At 38.2% G+C, this 19,574-nt stretch overlaps 1 protein-coding gene across 3 annotated transcripts in view; it reads left to right on the top strand.

The window, feature by feature from the left end:
• The first annotated feature begins 4,521 nt into the window (after positions 1-4,521).
• rorc (RAR-related orphan receptor C) overlaps positions 4,522-19,574 on the top strand; it is a 35,088-nt gene continuing 20,035 nt past the window's right edge. The window contains exons 1-2 of one of the 3 annotated variants that reach the window (XM_017700459.2): positions 4,522-4,940; positions 11,346-11,375. In XM_017700459.2, coding sequence (XP_017555948.1) covers positions 4,880-4,940; positions 11,346-11,375 — 91 coding nt within the window. In that variant the 5' untranslated portion in view covers positions 4,522-4,879. Of the gene's footprint in view, positions 4,941-11,345; positions 11,376-14,435; positions 14,608-19,574 lie in introns of those variants that run through there. The other 2 variants (XM_017700460.2, XM_017700461.2) reach the window with 2 other exon arrangements.

Consider the following 19,574-nt stretch of genomic DNA (forward strand, 5'->3'; position numbering starts at 1 on the left):
ACCATTCTGTCTGCTTTGCGAAGTGTTGCCTCTGCAGTTCAGGGTGTGTGCTTGTCTTTTGTCAGTAGTTGCTGGTTTCTGGTGTATTTCTTGTTGGGTCTTTTGTGTTATTGTTATGTGTTCTCATGTTTTTTGGACTTTTTGTTTGTCACCTTTTTTCAATAAACTCCTCATGAGGTCACATCTAACCTTATATCAGTGATTTGTTTTATTTTTTATTTAATTTTATTTTTTATAAAATTGTGAGGCTATTGCTTTACAGGTGCACTGTTTCTATTGCATAACCAGTTCACTCAGGATAGATGAATATGGTAATATGTACTGTTTTGTGAAAATGTGACCTGTTAATATCGTATTGTGACATACTGCTTACCCCTTTGAGGAAATCACTAGTGAGAGTGAAGATTACAGTCGCTTGTCTGCAAGACTGAGGCTCATAACTGCGGCTTGAATAAAGGTAACCTTTCATCTCTGGATTGGAGATGGTTCAATTTTCGTTCACAAAGCAAACCTGAGATTACATGTGCACACACAGTTCTAATGTTATCTTCCGTGTTCCACTACAGAGAGCTTCCAACCCTGCGTCTCATCTATATCTTGCTATAGCCTCCTCCCTTTTTTACTATTCCAGTAAAAAGGCCTAAATAATACCACAGAGTTACGGTAATGAATGACACACTGTCCACATCTGAAGAGAACGCATTCATATCGGTAGTCTTTGAAGTTAGCACCTCTGACGATACAGTGATTCAATATGATGCCTATAGTGCATACTACAGTGTGGTATGGCTGTTGTCCGCTCACTGGGCAGTCAGCTTCACCTTCATGTCTCAGCAGCTTTGAGAAGGATCTCAACACATCTCCAAGACTACACATACAGAAAACATGGAAAACACAAATAAAAATGTTCTGTGAAGTCAGTGTTTTATTTTATTCTCTAAACTACACTACATACATGGTTTTAGAGAAAAATTCATGGATAATACGAAAGTTTTTTTTTTCTCGAAATACTGTACAAGTGGCCTTCCCAACCTTAGATAGGTTCCTAATGTGTGGTGCACACTAACTGGAGGGTAGAATTACCCTTTCATCCACCAATTCTCAGGTCAGGTCCTCAAAGACAGCCAAAGCTAGAGGGCAGGGCAAAACATTGTAAGGCAAATGGTACCCAAAAAGAAAACTTTACCACTATTTTGCCACTATTAACATTAATCGGACAACATGATGGCTCACTGGTCATTTTGCTATCCAGACACCATGACCCATGGTTCCAATGACAACCACTGTAAAGAAAGTCCAGATGTGGACGTTACTCCGTAATGCACTTTCACATCAAACTACTCTGAATGACTTAAGTTATTTGGTCTCAAAGACTGACTTGTGCCGAAAAGTTGACAAATTAAGGGTCCCCTTTACGCCTCATCCTACACCACACTGTCCATAGCGAGCAATGTTTATATGCGGTATTTTGTGCGTGATTGTGACCATCAGTCCCGAGAGAAAGACGTGAGCCCGATAACCAGCGCTCCATGTGTCTCCAGCGCTCCATGTGTCTCCAGCGCGCTTCAGCCGCAGCGCTTGATATTCAACGGCCGTACGTCGCGTAATTAAACGCGTAAACTGACAATAACACCAAAACTGACATATTACATTCCAACAAATTGGCCTTTAGATCCATTACATGGTTATATCCTCTTATCCCCGCAGAAAAATGACCATTAGAATTAAAGCCTAATGGTTTACACTAGTTTCCTGTAGAACACCTTTAGATCCCATTAGGAAACCATCAGATACATTTAGAAACAGCCATTGGTCACCTGTTAAACCATTAGGAACTTCTGTGATATATTATTATATCACCCCATCAAAAAAGGCCGAAACACATTACAAAACCATCAGGAACCAACAGGAACACTCTGGCTTGTGTGGGTTTTTTGGCAGGGTCCTTTAATTCGCTCCAGGACTGTTAGGTTTCACGCTCCTACATGAACGAACGAATGACTAAACGTCATTTCAGTTATTTTTTCTTCGACATATTTTACAGTAATATTTTTCCGTAGGACTGTTAGACCAGCTGTATATTCACCGACCCTTCGCCTTCACACAGAGCCGGTCAGTATTTTACACCTGTCAATCAGAAACGCTTCTCATTAAGCTCAGACGAGTTGGCGCCGTTTCAGGATTTTATGTCACCTCGTTGATGAAACCTTTTCTGCACAGTTTTAAAGTATTTGCGGATTTCATCAGAAATTATTTTTAGATCCCTCTCTGTCCCAGCGGGCCCCACATCTCTCTCTATGTAGGGCAGCAGGTTGTGTGTTGGTGTCTGAGGAGTAGCCGAGCTCAGCTCTGGTCCAGGCGGCTTTAGCTGACGGCTTGTGTGGGACTAAAGCGAGTATCCGCGGTGGGGCTTTTTTTCCATACGCGGTATGAACGTTGACCCCCCCCCCCCCCCCTCTCTCTGCCCCACCCCCCTTCTTCCACAGTAAAACGTGCCGACTCGAGCATTTTATCTTTAACGACGCCTGAACTGTTTCTGTAAATAAATATATAAATCGGCCCAAACACGCGGCTGAAAAGTTGCATATTACGTAATTATTCAAATGAAATACAATGTTTTGTAGTGTCATACTGATTTTTAACAAAACAAACAAAAATAATCCCGAACTGACTGTGATTAAAAGTAGGAAAATGAAAAGTAATCCAAACACTCAAATGGAGTCTGTTAAACGCTCAGCTGCTGAATAACGTCTGAAAATGACACTCATCAATGGTCACTTTAAGCGATGAAGCGTCTCCCTCATCTTAGTACATTTAGCTGAAGGACTCGGATGTGTTACAGCTCGTTCTGTTCTTTGGTGAGGTCTCTCACATGGAGGGCAGAACAAAATATGCTATTCATGTTGTTTTATAGCAGAGCAAAACCGTTCAGATGAAGCCTCAAGATAATTCTTTCTTCTATCCTTTCATCTTTCCATTCAAGCTTGTTTACTATTATTTTCAGAGTCGGCATGAAGATCAGCTGTTGATTAAAACACATACCTACATGTTATACTGTTCAGTCTTGCTATTCTTTCTTTTCCCTCCATCCTTCTATAGATACCCATTGAGTCTAATTTGAGCTACAGACACCAAATCTTACACAAACCTTGCAGTGTTGAAAGCAAAGCTGAAAGTACTGATCTAACCACCTTCGCTCCTTCACTCCTCCAATCCAGTTGATTTTACTGCTCCTACAATTGAATACATTTGGTACTAAGATTCCTCTTTTCACTCAGCATTTCATACTGACAGCACGAAACCCCTGCTGTGCTATCCATCCTCTATTGTATCAAACCCTAAATATATTTAAAAGCCTCCATATTAGACTCTGGGCTTGGAAAAAGCTCTGACATACCAACTTTATTCACAAACTTTACATGCAGCTTTCTGTTAGAATTTGTGCCCATTAGGCTACACTTCACTAATGTTTTACATCAGATATTAACTTTATTGAAGCAGGTTGTTTATAATAACAAAAAGTATTAACATGTAGTGGCACTGTATTACATAATCACTTCAGAAACTCTGAGAAACTTATACTTCCCCTAAAAACAAGTGGATTCTTTTTTTCTGTGACATTTCTAATGGAGATTAAATAATAAATATTCCTCTTTATACTCATCTTTTACTTCAATAAAAGCTTATACTTTTTTACCACACTACATCTGCACTAAAATGAGGCTCACCTGCTCATCATTCAAGTAATATCACACAAAATTTAAAAATGGTTCTTCAAGCACTTTTAGTTCCTTTTAGAACCATAAGTTCTATATAGATCCATTTCATATTTAAATGGTTCCTTGCATGGAAATGGTTGTTCAGATTGATGAAGATTGTGTTGTATATGGTTCTACATGGAACCTTTTTGAAAAGGGTTCTGTATAGCACCAAGAAGTGTTGTTCTGTTGTTACAATGTCACGCTTGCATGTAGAACCATTTTCAGAAAGTATTGTCCTTTTCACCCACTGATCCATATTTATACATTTGTTTATTTATGTTAATCAACATACACATTAGCCTATGTTACACCTCTCCTGGGTAACCAGGTTTTCCCACAGCAAACAAACAAGCATCTCATAAGCTTTGTAAAGCAGAGATCCTATTAAAGTATTGATTAGTCAGGAGTGCCTCTGTTGTGCTACAGACCGACGGTAACACTTTTTTTCAGACAAACAAACACAGGCGCTTAGACCCATTCGTGATCCATGTTCTCAATTAGGCTGATAACTTAAGCCCAAAGATGAGGACAGTCTAATAAGAATATATTCTTATTCCCTCAGCTCTCTTCCAACTGGACAGGCTTGACCGTGGGCTCAAGTTATAGTGCGGATCGGATGAATCCTGCGCTGTGAAAGCGGAGAATCATAATAAAATGCTGATTATTTATGAGCAGAGTGTTAGGGTGTTTATTCCCTCAGTGCGCCGTAAAGCTCCTTCAGCTCCGTTGCTGTAAAGCACTCCGGGCTGATTACATAACGGCGGTGACATAACGAAGCTCCGCTAACCCTCCAGCGCGGGACTCTCTCCACAGCGGGTGATCGCCGCTCTCTAACGGCCTGCACACTTCGCTGCTTTCTACAGGAACCGAGGAGCCCAGCCTCTCATCATTAACTATCTATTTAGCAATATACGGGAATCTCGTCAGAATGGCGATGTGCTTGTTAAAACGCTTGCGGCGACCCGGGCGCTAGATAAGCCCTCACTCCTCTTCCTCGAACTTTGTTTATCGCTGTGGGTCTCTTAGTAATCGAGTTCGAAGTTAAATAGCCACCAGGAGTGGACGACCGGACGTGCTGTGAGGTGCCGGTGTTGCTACAGGGTGTTGACTGAAAAGTTATGGAAAATGAAGACCCCGAGTCTCCGGAGCAGAGCCTTAGCCACGCGGACAGTGCACGAGGTAGGAATTAATGCCGCTGTGGACAAGTTACATGCTCTTATTATAGCCTGCATGTTTGTATAATGCGTCATTTTCCTCAGCAAGCGTTACATTCACCTCTCTCTCTCTCTCTCTCTCTCTCTCTCTCTCTCTCTCTCTCTCTCTCTCTCTCCCTCTATGTGTGTCTAAGGCACTCTTAGTTGCAGCTATGAGGGCTGGCACAGTGACACACTATAAATATCCTCTGGAGCACGAGATCCCTCACACACACACACACAGTTAAATCTTCATCTCTGCATCTACTGAAGCACCACGCTTTGGAAGCTCACATGCGTTCACACGATCACAGCCCACTTTTACACTTTTCTGGTGCAGTTCTGCAGCACAGTCAACTCCAGAGTTAGATAAAGTAGCTTAAACCCATTTTCAAGCACAAGTATTGTTACCTCAGTGAAACACTGACTCAAGCTGAAGTAAAAATAGCTTAGCAAAAAAAAAAAAAAACTTCAATAAGAAAAAGAATGAACTGACAGATTAAAAAATACTCTATTGTAGTACTGAAAAGTTAGTGGATAAGTACATCCAGCATCTATCAGCAGGAATAAAGTTCCATAGATATATTCTTCTCTTTCTGGGAGAGTTTTGGTTCAAAAGAAATGTTAAAACTAGAACAAAATGAAATCTAACACAAAAGCAAAATTACTCACTTAATGTGAATAGTTAAAGTAAAACTGAGTGAAACACACATTTCTTTCCTTTCCTCACAACTGGGTACAAGTAAAAGTGTTATAATGAAAAGACTTTAATTAATGGCCTATATAATTAAAACTTAAATTGAAACCTTGTCCACACTTTTTTGAAATAAAACACTTTGATGATCATGTAAACGGTGGTAAAGTTTCGACTCGGACCGAACACTCATCAGCGTACACAATATATCACACATTGAAACTAAGCTGCAAATGATTATTTTTGTGGTGTTATGAAAACCAATGGAATTGCACATATCTGCAACTGTTTACCTTCATCCATTCATGTTTAAGTTATTAGGAGGGACTCATAACATATGAACATATTTTTGATTAATGTTCAATTGGAACAAAGATCACTTATATATGAGTTTTAAAGGCATAGCAACCGAAAAGTCTGTTTAATTCAAAAGAATACAGAGAGGTTGGAAAATTTCTTTAAAGTTTGAACAAGAGTTATGGCTGCCTTCAATACATTAAACCACACAAACAAAAATATAAACACAAGAGAAATGTGGGATATTCATCCTTTAAATACATGTAGCTAATTGCAATGCAACTAGTTACTACTCACCTCTGGTCTATAAAAGTGCTATATTTCTCTGGACTTCATACATAAGAACGCCTGCAGTTTGTGCCAAATCATGCTCCATGTCTTGGTTTAAAGTGCCTATGATGTGTGTGAGAACAGAAAACTCATCAAACCCATGGCTTACTTTTCAGTTACTTATTATAAAATTATTTGGTCACTACTGTGAATTATTTGGTACCTACTATGGTGCTTATGTGTAACTTTGGTGGTCATAACAGTGGAGAACTGAAATGTGGGCCTACATACCAGCCCTTAAAGTATAATGGGTTTATCTTTATAGGCTGAGTGAAAGTCTCACACACACACACAATTAGCAGTATTGGTCCGTCAGTCCGTCTAAGTTTTAAGATCACTAAAGCATTTTCAGGAGCACTGTAGCTGTACAGAGGGTTACCTGTCTCACATAGCTGAAGAAAAAAAGAACAGGAAATGATACTACTAGATGAGGAGGGAGAGAGGGGTAAGAGTAATACACTGATAACTGCAGGAAAAGCCAACCAGAACACCTTTAGAGGACCTTATTCTCAAAAAAGCCCCCTTCATTCTGGCATATTTATTAAATTAACAACTGAGGTTTGATTTAATAAATTACTCTGGCTTACATGCAGTTTATTAGTAATTCTTTGCTGGAGAGGGTGGCCAATGCAAGGAACCTCATTCCAGAAAAATGAAACGTTTGCTCATTAATCGCAGACCACAGTGCTCATGTCATGTGCATATAGGAACTGTGACTTCCTATGATTCGTTTATGATTTGAGTAACTGTATCTGAAATGATTAAGAACTTACCAAATTGCTTGACCCTGAAACTATAAGACACTTTCTAAAATCATTCTGCAGTATAGCAGGTGTCAAGTGATGGCAAGTTAAAATATCAATAATCATAGTGAGCAAATGAGTAAAATGAATGGCTTGATTGTGTTTGAAAAAAGGCCCACAGTCCTTAACAGTCTTTAGGCTAACCAGATTACATAAATATGGTCACGTGAGCTCATGATCTTGTGACATAAAAATTAGACTTATTTCCCTCATTAGGTTGAAGACTCTGCTGTAACTGTAAGAATATATTTCATGATCAAACAGAGTGGTCTAAACTCATATTTAAGTAGTATTGTAAAAAATAATGACTCAAGTAAAAGTTTCTGAAAAAACACCTTGTGAACTACAAAAGTAGCAGACCAAAAACCTCTTCAATACTGAAAGAGCTGCAGCTGAATTTCTTAGTACATCTAGCATCAGCATAGAAAATGAAGTTTGTTGGGAGCTGTTCTTGATCTTTTGAGATGCTTTTAGTCTGCAATGCTAACACTCCAAAGTGAGATGCTGTCACAAATGTAGCACAATGAAATAAACACAAAAAGGAATGAATAACTACATTTAAAAAAATACATTTTATCAGGTGAAAAGTAGATTCTTTTCCTCACAAATATTATTGCATAGAAATAAAATGAGTGAAAATACTTAGGCAAGAACAAATCCATCAAAACTACACTTCAGTAAATGCAACTAGCAGCCCACGTCTGTACACAGTTGGTGCATGTTATTCTTGTTCACCTTTCTGAATGGGACACAGGTGAAATGTTGACAGCACATCTTGTATGTTAGGGTATTTCCTGGGTGAAAGTTTGAATATTTTCAAATCTATATTATGTTCAAGCAGTGTCCCGTCACTTTCCCTTCCTCCCTTTTTGCCTCACTCTTTCCCCTTGAGTCTTCTATTAATCATGTACTCCTACCTTTCCTCTTTTATCTTTTGCACTGTTGCTTTCTTATGCAATCCTATCTGTTTAGTTCTCTCAGTGAACCTTAGTGCCAATAGGCACTCTAATCTCTGCATGCAGAAGTATAATGGTGTAAACATTATGACATGCAGGTCAACACCCATTCCACAGTATGACCCCCATTCACCTGACCTTATTAAAATTAAGAAAAATAACCGCACAATACCGTAAAAAAAAGTCGTTTAGAAATGCTTAACCATCTTACAGTGCAAGCATTTGAGAGATGAGGTGAACGTTTTCAGGTTGTGAATGTGGCTAAAGTAGAAGGCCAGGCTTTCTGCTTTAGTGGACTAAATGTCAGCTAATGTCAAGGCACTTGGTGCACTTAATGGCAAAGAAGAGGGGCTGAGGATCTCTAGCTGTGGTCAGGTCTGAAGGTCTGAAGACTGTTAGCTAATGTGCAGAGGTAGAAAGAGGAGCCATCCATAGGTAGAAGTGCTGTAACTTCAAAGAAACACTCCAGTCAAAATAAAAGCAGCTACCAGCTTGAGCATGAGTAAAAGTATCAGGTCCAAAAAGTCATCAAGTTGCCTAATGGAAGTGCAGTGGAATGTCTTAGTTTTAGGCTACAAGCAAAAGAGCACAAGCACCTGTTTCCCCTGCAGAGTTAATGTCCCATAAAACATTGCAGGGTGAAGAGGGTACAGAGTGCACAGTACAGCTTTTTCAGTGATCCATAGGGGTAACGATTTCTTTGCTGTCTTCCAGAGTGAAACTTATGTTGTTTCATCCAATGACGTGCTATACCCCCATATTACCCTCCCTTCACATGCTTTTACAGCTCTTTGATGCTTGTTGATTACATTTTCTTTGTTTTTTTTTCTTTTTATTTCCATGTGGTTTTGCTTCTGTATTCTTTTTGTTCTTGTTCTCTCGATTTCATAACTCCTACATAGGCTGACTACTGACTCTCTCTTTGTAAAAATACTGCCGTATGTTGTAAGAGTGGAGATAATCTGGATTAGGATTAGCAGTCAGTGAATCTGTTTGAACTCTTGATCTATTTCCAGGAGCCGATTGACTAATTTCAGATGTGCAAACTTACCTCCATTACCCTACTGCACGTATTACCTCATTACACACACATACACATATACTCGCACTGCAGTGGTAAGAATGGCAGTTTATTCTAAACTAATTGGTGTGAATGAAATGGAATGTTTGTTGTTGTTGTTGTTTTTTATTAAATTCTTTCTGGCATCCTTTAAAAACACCAGTTGTCCTTTACACTGTATTTTGTGATGAATGGGCCAACAGAAAGGTTTCAAAATGAGCGGGAATTAAATCTCATTACATTGACATACATTAACAATTAAGAACATTTTTACATCTCATGAAAAAGTACTTTTGGGTGAAAGGAATCTTTACAACATCCACATAGACATTCTAAGCTTTTATAATGCATTTAAGCAGAAATGTTTAGCACATGCCTCCTTATGATCGCCACAGTTAGTCAGAATACTAAACCTGATGTTTGTCAGACAAGCTACTGTACATCAAAACATTAAAACCATAAGGGAATTTTCAAACGTTAGCCAGAAAGGTCAGTTTTACACTAGACAGGCAGTCTGTGTGGACACCTCCTATGGCTACATGGGTCCTTGCAGGCTGGTTATGTAACAGCAGAGGACAACCGCCCCTCTCAGACTTTGTGTATGTCTGTGTACATCTGGGAGTATATGGGCATTTTTTCCTGCAGTTAAAAAATTATTTCTGAAGTAATATTCATAATGAATTAATACCATACTGTGTATACCAACATTCAGTGTCCTATTAAAATATCAAAATTCACTAGTACATGTGATGCGTTTACCATACGGTAGATATCAGTGATATCCATCCATTTATTAAAACCAGACATTAAATTGCATTTAAATTTATATACACATAAAACAAATTTGTTTGTATGTATTTAAGTATTATTTAAGCATTTGACTTTAAGAAACATATACAAACACTATATGTTAATAGTGTGGAGCACTCCTTACACTTTCTGTCTGTGCAGTGACAATCTGCTTACTGTTCTTTGTTTTCCTTGGTCCCTGTACTGCCCTGTGCAGTGTTCTCTCTCTCTCTCTCTCTCTCTCTCTCTCTCTCTCTCTCTCTCTCTCTCTCTCACCCCCCCTCCCCCAAGTACATACTAAGGGTTATGTAATCCAGGCAGCATTTAGATCTGTTTCCACTGGACCTTGTCACCTTGGCAATCCAGGTATAGGGAAGCCCTTAATCAATGGCCAAAAGATGAACCTGCTTGTTCCCACACAGACAGACACACAGACAGACAGACAGACAGGCAGACACACACACACACACACACACACACACACACACACACACACACACACACACACAAGCAAACACTATGTCCATTGTTTAAAACTGAAAGCCTTTCCTCTTGCAAAGGCAAATGCAGGCCTGCCAGATACAACCACTTGAGATTTAATCTTTAACAAAGAGAATGTAAAGAATAAATGATTGAGGAACAGTCTGTTTTCTGGGTCTGTTTCCGAATGCATCTGCAAGCTGTCATAAACCTATTTGTGCGTATTCCGCTACATAGGCAAAATGATTTCTTTCTTTCTTCTTTAAAAAAGCCACACAGTCCTTCAAAGACACTGCGTGAGACGGTGTGAACGAGAAAGAAAGACAGAGAGAGAGACAGACTGTGTTATGCAGCCCACTGCCCAGTGATTGTTATCTTACCTGCGCTGTATGTTCAGACACGCAAACACACATCTAAAAATACACTTAGGAAACAGCCAACCCAGCACCAAATCTCAACTTACTCAAAGTGTGGTCAAACGTCAGACAGTGGAGATCAGAGCTGCTGTGTGTGTGTTTGTGTGTGTGTGTGTGTGTGTGTGTGTGTGTGTGTGTGGGAGGGAGGGGGGTGCTTTTTACCATCACTGCTTAGCTGAGAATATGTGTGTATGTGTGTGAAAAAGACAAAGTATTGGTCTTTGTTTCCAACATGAGTCTATTTTCCCAGGGACAGAAAGCATTTTTTAAACTTAATATATGCATTACAAAATTTTACTGGATTGCAATAAAATGGTATGCTGAGGAATTTGTAACATCACACTTTATTTACTCATTTATTTCATTATTATACCTAATTATTTATTTACTTAAAAAGTAATTTAAAAAATACTGGGAAAAACATGCAGCTCACATCCTGCTCCACTGATGTGACCACCACTAACATTTTTGTCTGTTTATTTGCCTTGGGCACTGTTGACTGTGTGTATGTCTACAGATATTTAAGATGTATCTAATTCTTATTTTATTTATTTCACCCTGTTTAGGAAACCCACTACCCAAAAAGACACATCTGAGTGAGTACCATTACTAAGGTGTACTTAAAAGTGTGCCTCTTTGTCGTACTGGACCTGAAATAGAAGCACATGAATGTGCTTGAATTTGCTTTCTGTCTTTTCTGAATGTAAGAGCCACACCCAATCAAATCCATGGTATCATACTGACCTGGTTTCACACCGGCCTTGCTATTGGTGCCAATAGATTGAGGCATTTGTGCTTCACCCAGTCGTGATGCTGGCACACACCTGTCTCTTCTGGTCGATTACCAGACAGAATAGTTTTGACATATTTCCCTGTACTCAGCAAAAGAACAGTTAACCGCTTGACTTAAAACATACTTAGAATTTGTTACTTCAACATAAGCCCAGTCACATCTAGCATAATTTTGTTTCCAGCAGGTTTTCTATTTTTTTTGTTTGTTTGTTTGTTTTGTTTTCTATCAAGTACAGAAAAACATTTTGAAATGACTGTCCATAGTAACTGAATGTATGCTACAGATGCAGCAGATGGAGATTAGGTCACAAAACACTGGAGTATTCCTTATTGTTATTTAGTAACTACTATGAATTATTTGGTAACGTCTATGAAACTAATATGTAAGTTTTGTAGTTATGACAGTGTAGAATTACAGTCCAGGCCCACATAATAGACTAATGGAACAGATTAATGGATCAAGCATTTCTAAGGGACTGACTAAGGCACTGTGATGTTTGTTCTAGGTTTTATGTCTTTGTAAGGGAATGACAAAGTATGTTCTGATATGGAAATTTTGAGCTGATAGTGATATCCAATATTTTTCATATACATCGATATATTAACTTTTATAAATGGTAGAAACTGGGACAAAATCCTCCTGGGTTAGCATTCAAGACAAATGTAGCATTTGCTTCTGCAGAGTTATTTGTGAAGGGGGTTCGCTGTTTTAAAGTATTCAATGGGCTCTTTTAAATACAACTAGCTGTGGTATTGAGCAGTGGTGTAGGGATACAGTTGGTCCATGATTAGGCATGATTCATGTTACTGAGATTACAATTAGATATTCTTATGACGTTTTGACCAAAGTTTAAATGAAGAAAATTGATGATCCGTGTTACACAACTGCTAAAGAGACTAGAACCGCAACGTAGAAGTGCTGTGGTCCATCACATGAATAAGTGGATCATGGACTGATGTTTTTTTTTTTTTATTTAGTGTTCAAACAATGCAATTGCATTGTAGTTCGCTTAATCTCTTATTCTCCACATTGGTCATTGTCACATTTTTATTTTGCAATATCATGATGTCACAATTTACTATTATGCACTAAAGAGAGTGTGTGAAACATAGATGTGCAAATATGCCCATGAATTGCATGAATATGCCCAGTGATATGTGCATGTTGGGCAGCTGTGCTACCGTGGTTACAGAGGTGGTCTTGTAGCAATGTAGCAGTGCATAACTACATCTGCCAAACATCCACTGCAATCTGCACCTGTCTCCATATATATTTTTACTTCTGGGACTGGAGCTATGTGTTTTAAGTGTTTGTAGAGATGGTTCTGTTTACCACACACACTGTGTTTCTCTCTGTCTAGGGGTGTGTGTGTGCACCACCTGAGTCTAGATAACATCTGAGTGTATTTTTGTGAGGCTGCCGTTCAGAACTTGCACGGGTCTTTATTACACCTGTGCACTGTGAAAGCCACACACACACACACACACACACACACATACAGTTGTGTCTCTCTTTTCACTTTCTCTGTCTCTATTTTACAAACATGGCATATGTTAAATACACCTATTCAGCTATTACTTGTTGACACCATGAAATAGGGAATGAACATACATCTACTGCTTGACCATGTCACAATTAACAATCTACGGCAGTAACCATTAACATGTAGAAATATTTTAAGAAGGCGCTAATATCTTCCATCTCAGTTTTCAGTGGCTTGTGGTTCTTTCCACTGTATTGTGATAATGCATTGTAATTATTTGATAATCATCAGTGCTTGCACTAAAGGTCGTGAGGGCGGAATTGAGAAAAAATTAGAGGTTTGTAAAAGATAGAGGAATAAGTGAAGAGCAGAAGTGGATAGAATAGCTCACACTCAAGAAAAAAAAAAAATCACTCAAGTAAAACATTTAAATTCAGAACGAATGGCTCAAGCCAAAGTACAGTAAAAGTAACCCAGAAAAAAAAAAAAACATTTTTAATTATTAATTATGGAGTTACTAACAGAACCATACTGCAACTTGTTAGTATCTATCAGCACAGCGTGGGAACTATTCTTCTCTTTGTAGGATCTTTTTGATCTACAATGGAATACTAAAACTAAAAACATGCGAGGTGTAAATAACTGCAAAGCAGCACAGATGCTTTTATCAACCTAACAGGAAGAAATTAAACACAATTAATAATGTACTCTAAATGACTAAAGTGGAAAAAGTTAAACGATTTCTTTTCTCACAAATATGTTTGAGTAGAGGTAAAAGTATTAATATTTACATACTCAGAGAAGTACAAATCCATCCAAATTTACTTAGCAAATTGAGGAGAGGTAACCGGGTACTACCCACCTCTGGTGTAGAGTATAACACATGCAGCCTGTTATATGATGTGAAAGTGAGGAATGATGAAGAAAGTGATACGCCATGGTAGAAGAGATATAATGTCTGATGAATGCAACTTGCCAGCCACATTTCTAAACAATTTTGATTGAATTGCACTGTGATGTTTGAGTAGTGCTTGTAGTGTCTTTGTTATATTGAGAGAGGAGATATGGGAGAAAGACAGAAAAGGAAAACTGACTACTGAAGTTGTGCTGTAAAGCAAAGTGAGTAAAAATGAGAGACAGAGAGAGAGAGAGAGAGAGAGAGAGAGAGAGAGACAGAGAGAGCAAGAGACAGAGAGAGAGAGAGAGAGACAGAGAGAGAGAGAGAGAGACAGAGAGAGCAAGAGACAGAGAGAGAGAGAGAGAGACAGAGAGAGAGAGAGAGAGAGAGAGAGAGAGAGACAGACAGACTCAGTACAGTTGGTTTGTGTGAAAGGGACAGGCCCTCTCCCGCTGTGTCACTCTCAAATGCACACCCGCACTCACACACATACGCACACACACTGACAGTAAACCACCTAATCTCTGTCTGATCTCCCACACTTAAACGGTATCATCAAGGAGACAGATAGTGAAACAGACAGTGAGAGATATTCTGAATTTTAGTAAAAAGCTTCGCCAGGGAGAGACTTCACTACTGTGAAGATGATGCGAGGTAGGAACTGCTGTGTTTTGTATATATGAAAAGTGATATACATCTATGTATGAATGATACAGTATGTTTGTGAAAGTGTGTGAGTGATGCTTGTTTACATCACCATACATTTTCTATATGCCTCACCGTGGGCACTGCCTGACCATCGCTATTAGTTTTGTAGCCAGAACAAGAAAGCTGATGTAGCATAGACAGTTGTGAACAGGGCAACTTTTTGTGCACCATAATTTAAGAGCAATCATGGAAAAGATAAATGTCATCTCTAGCTGTTTCCGCACATTAGCAACCTCTGACCCTCCGGCTAACGAAAATCTTTCACTTTTGGATGTGTGCCACCAACGCCGCCATATTATCTGTGATCGAGTGAAACTTGAAAATTAAAAGTCAGACCGCTGTAGTCCAAATCTTTGTCAATGTGCTGCTCTGCATGGGCTGTGTGGCAACGCAGAATGCAACACTTTCTTAAAAATCTACTATTGCTTTGATTTTAAGCTTGAGATTTTGAATAACGTGTGCTTCCGGTCATCGTGTATTTGAACTAAATCAGCACATCTGGGCATACCCGGGGCTCGTGGGAAGCCAACATGACAAAGAAAATTAAATATGTAGTGTTCTTTTGCAGAGACATTTGGGGGCCTTAATGTACGTAAGCAGAAAGTGAGTGTGTGGGGGATGAAACGATTGAAAATCTCGTGTGAACAGTACAAGACGTTGTCACACAGAACACTTTAATGTTTGGAATTCACCAGAATTTATCATCGTGAAAGGCTTCTTTTTTTCCCTTAGCGTGTTCATTGTGTATACTTTTTTATACTGAGGTTCATACAACACTAAGCCTTTAGTGTTTTGAGTCTTTCTGTGGGTGTGGGATAGGAGCATCTGTTAGCAAAGTGAATGAGAGGGGGTTTTCATATCTGTTCTGACACATACCTGAACCTTAAATATGCCACAACATAGTTTGTGTCTGCCTTCATCCTCACTTTAGAAACTAAGGAGTCAGTCTGCACACTCTCTTTGAAATAAATGCAAAAATCTCAGTGGTGACAGTGATGGAAAGTACCCTTGACATGGTAAATAGAGGCTACTGTGATAGCCTATAATATGCAGGGGATGCAGTAATTGTAGTGGTGGACGAAGTACACAAATCATGTACTTGAGTTAAAGTAGAGATACCCAAGGCAAAATATTACTCCAGTAAAAGTAGAAGTTCCTCCCTTTAGCCCACCACTTGAATAAAAGTACAAAAGGATTTGCTTTCAAATGTACTTAAGTATTGAAAGTAAAAGTATTAATTATGGCTCTAATGCCCTATTATCATTTTATAACAAGATATTTGCTTCATTAATTCATGTTAGGTGACTTTAGTGTCACTCTTGGTAAACCAGTCTTTTAAAAGAACGTCATTAATTAGTGATGCTGATATCTAGTAAAATTATCATAAGCACAAAACACTGAAGGTAAACAATTTCCATTAGGTAGAACCGAGTGGCTCTGAAATAAACTTTTACAAACATGCAAAGTTTCAGTTTAAGATTTATTTAAGCTTAGTTATAAGTTTAATAAAAAACTTGCTTTAAACACACAAATTAGTTTTCCTTCATTATACTGCATCGGTAGGTCTCTGTTCATAAACACAAACTAGCAGAAACTAATTTATTATAAAATGAAAGTGTTTGTATAAATAAAAAAAAACAAACATGCTAGACACAACTGCATATGTGTACATATTTCAATATTATGGTCTATTTACACAAAGTTAGGTTAGAGTCAGGAGTTTCTTCCATCATTTATGTTGGATAGACTCTACCAAAATTTTGCGCTGCTGCACTGATGTTGAATCACATGCTTGCACTGGGTCGGTATGTCCAACAGGTCAAAACAAGCTCAAACCAAAGTGCTCGCTGTGCCCTGATTGCTGTTCTTGCTTCGCGCTTCTTTCGATTTGACATGTTACTTTTTATACACACATAAGCCAAAAGGAACAACAGATTTCGCAAAAGGTAGTGGAGTAAAAAGTAAGATATTTGACTTTGAAATGTAGTGGCGTGAAAGTAAAAAGTCACGCAAAATATAAATATTTCAGTAAAGAATAGATACACACACACACACACACACACACACAGAAAAATACAGTAATGAATTACATTTACTTAGTTACTGTCCACCACTGAGTAATTGTGAACAAAAAATATTAAATTTACCAGTGAACAGCGAAAAACTAGGATTCAGTAGTCATACAGTGCAAAAGAAGTTAAACATTTTTCAGACTGGAACTAACCAAACAAACAAATACAAACAAACAGAAACTTTGGTGGTTAATGTGCCACATCTCTGTTTGATTGTTGGAAGACTCTAGAATGTTTGCTTTCTATTCATTCTTCTTTAATTGCCTCATTGGCTCTTTTTCTGGACATCCTACAGACAACTGCAAACATCGGAATTTTTGTTAGTGTTCACTGCAGAGCGCTTTGTCTGAGTGCTCTGGCCTTTATTTGACAGGCTTACTGAGCATAGGCCTCTATCTAAGTACACGCTCTTCAATCACTAGACAAGACCTGGTTTCTCAAACCAGGTTGTAACGCTCAGGACATAAAATGGTAGGATATTACAGGGGAATTCCACCATTTTTTAAAAATTACAGACTTAAAAATTGGAAATGTAAACAAAGTTATGCAGCGCTAATGTGAAATGTGTTGTGAGAAACTGAGCGAGTCAGAATTACTCACAGTGGTGGTGACAGGTACTAGACGTCTGATGCGTTTAAGTCTCTAAAACCTACCTTACAGAAATCTACTTTTTCAGATTTACTACTATTTTACCCTTATGAACATTACACATTAAATCTTAGAAGACGTGCAGGTTCACTGGTCATTTTGGATATATTTGTAGATATTCCAACTCCAGTTCCTGTTACCACCTCTGAAGTCTCTCTATGATGAACCATTTCATATCAAACACTCCGAATGACACTATGAATCATCTCAATAACTGAATTACACAGAAATTTAGAAAAATCAGTGGAATTCCCTTTAAGGTAGTATCACCACTTTGAATCCTTGCTTAAATGGTTAACATTAACCCTGTGACGCTTTTATAATGCATTTCCCAAATATTGTTTTGTGTGTGAATTGTTGTTTCTAAAAATCCTATTTCTTTTTTTTCTGTATTATTTTCTAAAACGCCAGCTAAACATACTATTATTATCCCACATTTAGTCTACAATAATATTAATATGCAGAGAAAGTATTTATCAGACAGTTACAGGATTATCAGAGGAACAACACTGTATCATCAGTGCCTGACATAAATATGCCAAAGCTACATTTTTTTAGGCTTAACTGGCCTCTGGAAAAGCAGCTTGTAAGTTTTTAAGGTTGAAATGAACTTTGTCGTGACTGTGGACATGGTTCAGAGATGACTCCTGTCATTTGGTTCCTTTTGCCAAAAAAACACCTATATTTCCATTCCTGCCCACACCCTTCCCATAGTCAATATCCTTCTGGCAAAATAATGATACATTGAAAGGTCTGAATTACTGAAGAGCTGTGGCAGTTTAAGTGTTAGCATGTTCTATGAGCAGTTTCAGGTTTACAGTTACCTAACAGCAGTTAATCTGCCGTGCAGACCTCCATACTCACTACTTTTACTATCTGCTTTGATTAGTTTATCATCACAAGGCATAACAAGATTAAGCCCAGTCAGGAAATATTTATAAACATGGTTTGTATGAAAATTAAACTCACAATTCTTTTTATACAGCTCAGCTGAAGCTGGTTCTGAGTCCATCCTTTACTTCCACAGATCTATGCTGAAACTTAAAGGCTAACACTGCTAACACAAAAGGTGAAAATTACTTAAGTATTAAATCAAAGCCTATCTTGGTTGACCAGCGCCATTTTAGACAGGTGAAAAAACATTAGCTTTGTGTTTTGCCGGTCTACTGTTTCAGAATTGATAAAACTGACATTGTATGAGAACACAATTAAAATTCGTAATCAAAGTTCTATCAATAATCAAAGATCAATCTGTAATCAGAGATTCTAAGGCTTATTATTATTTAAATATATGGAAGACTGTGTGATCTGGTTGAGTTATTCTTAAGCTATTTCTTAGCCATTTGAGATGTAATAAGCAGTTAAATAATTTTCCAATCAGTTGTCTTCTGAATTCTATAAGCATTTTTGATTGTGTATCTCTCGAGTATGCAACCTTTGCAATTTGTTTGTGTGAGAGAGAAAGCAAGAGGCACAATGAGGAACTATTCAGTAGGATGAAATCTGGAGGAAAAAAGTAGCGCTATGCCTGTGCCTGTGACAGATTAAAAGGGCCACTTCTGGACGGGTCTTTTCCAGCAGCGAGAAGGGAATAAGAAAGGGGGATAGTCAGAAAGACACTGTAGATAAAGCAGTATCCAGTATGTATCCCGTATTTGCAGGATAATACATCCGCACTGCTGCACTAGATTCTCACTTCATAATTACAAGCTGCACAACTGCTTTGTTGCCGGAGCCACTCTTTCAATGCCAAATAAGAGTTTGTGTGAGTGAGTGTGTGTGTGTGTGTGTGTATTTAGCCATAGTTATGTGCACAGGTATGCATACACAGTTTTATGTGATGCTATTTTTCACCACCAACGCAAGTACAAATATTTATTTATGTTTAATGTTTAGATTAAGAATAAAGTGTAATGAGTGATATTGTCAGCGCACACTGCTGCATGCATTCCGTTTTGTCTTTCTGTGTATGTGGGAACGGTAGCATTTATGTGTGTTTACTTATTACTTTATTTTCTGTTCAACTGGTCTTCATATCTTCAAACCAGCTAAACAGACATTAGGCACTACATCCTCTGATTCCTAAAAACAAAAAACACTGTCTCTTCGGAACACTCAAATGTACATTCAATTTTTTTGTGTGTTTTCTATCCTTTACATTTTACTAGTATGTGCTCTGTGGTATGTTCACAC

The sequence above is a fragment of the Pygocentrus nattereri genome, chromosome 3 (assembly GCF_015220715.1).
Source record: "Pygocentrus nattereri isolate fPygNat1 chromosome 3, fPygNat1.pri, whole genome shotgun sequence".
In the NCBI taxonomy this organism is placed as follows: Eukaryota; Metazoa; Chordata; class Actinopteri; order Characiformes; family Serrasalmidae; genus Pygocentrus; species Pygocentrus nattereri.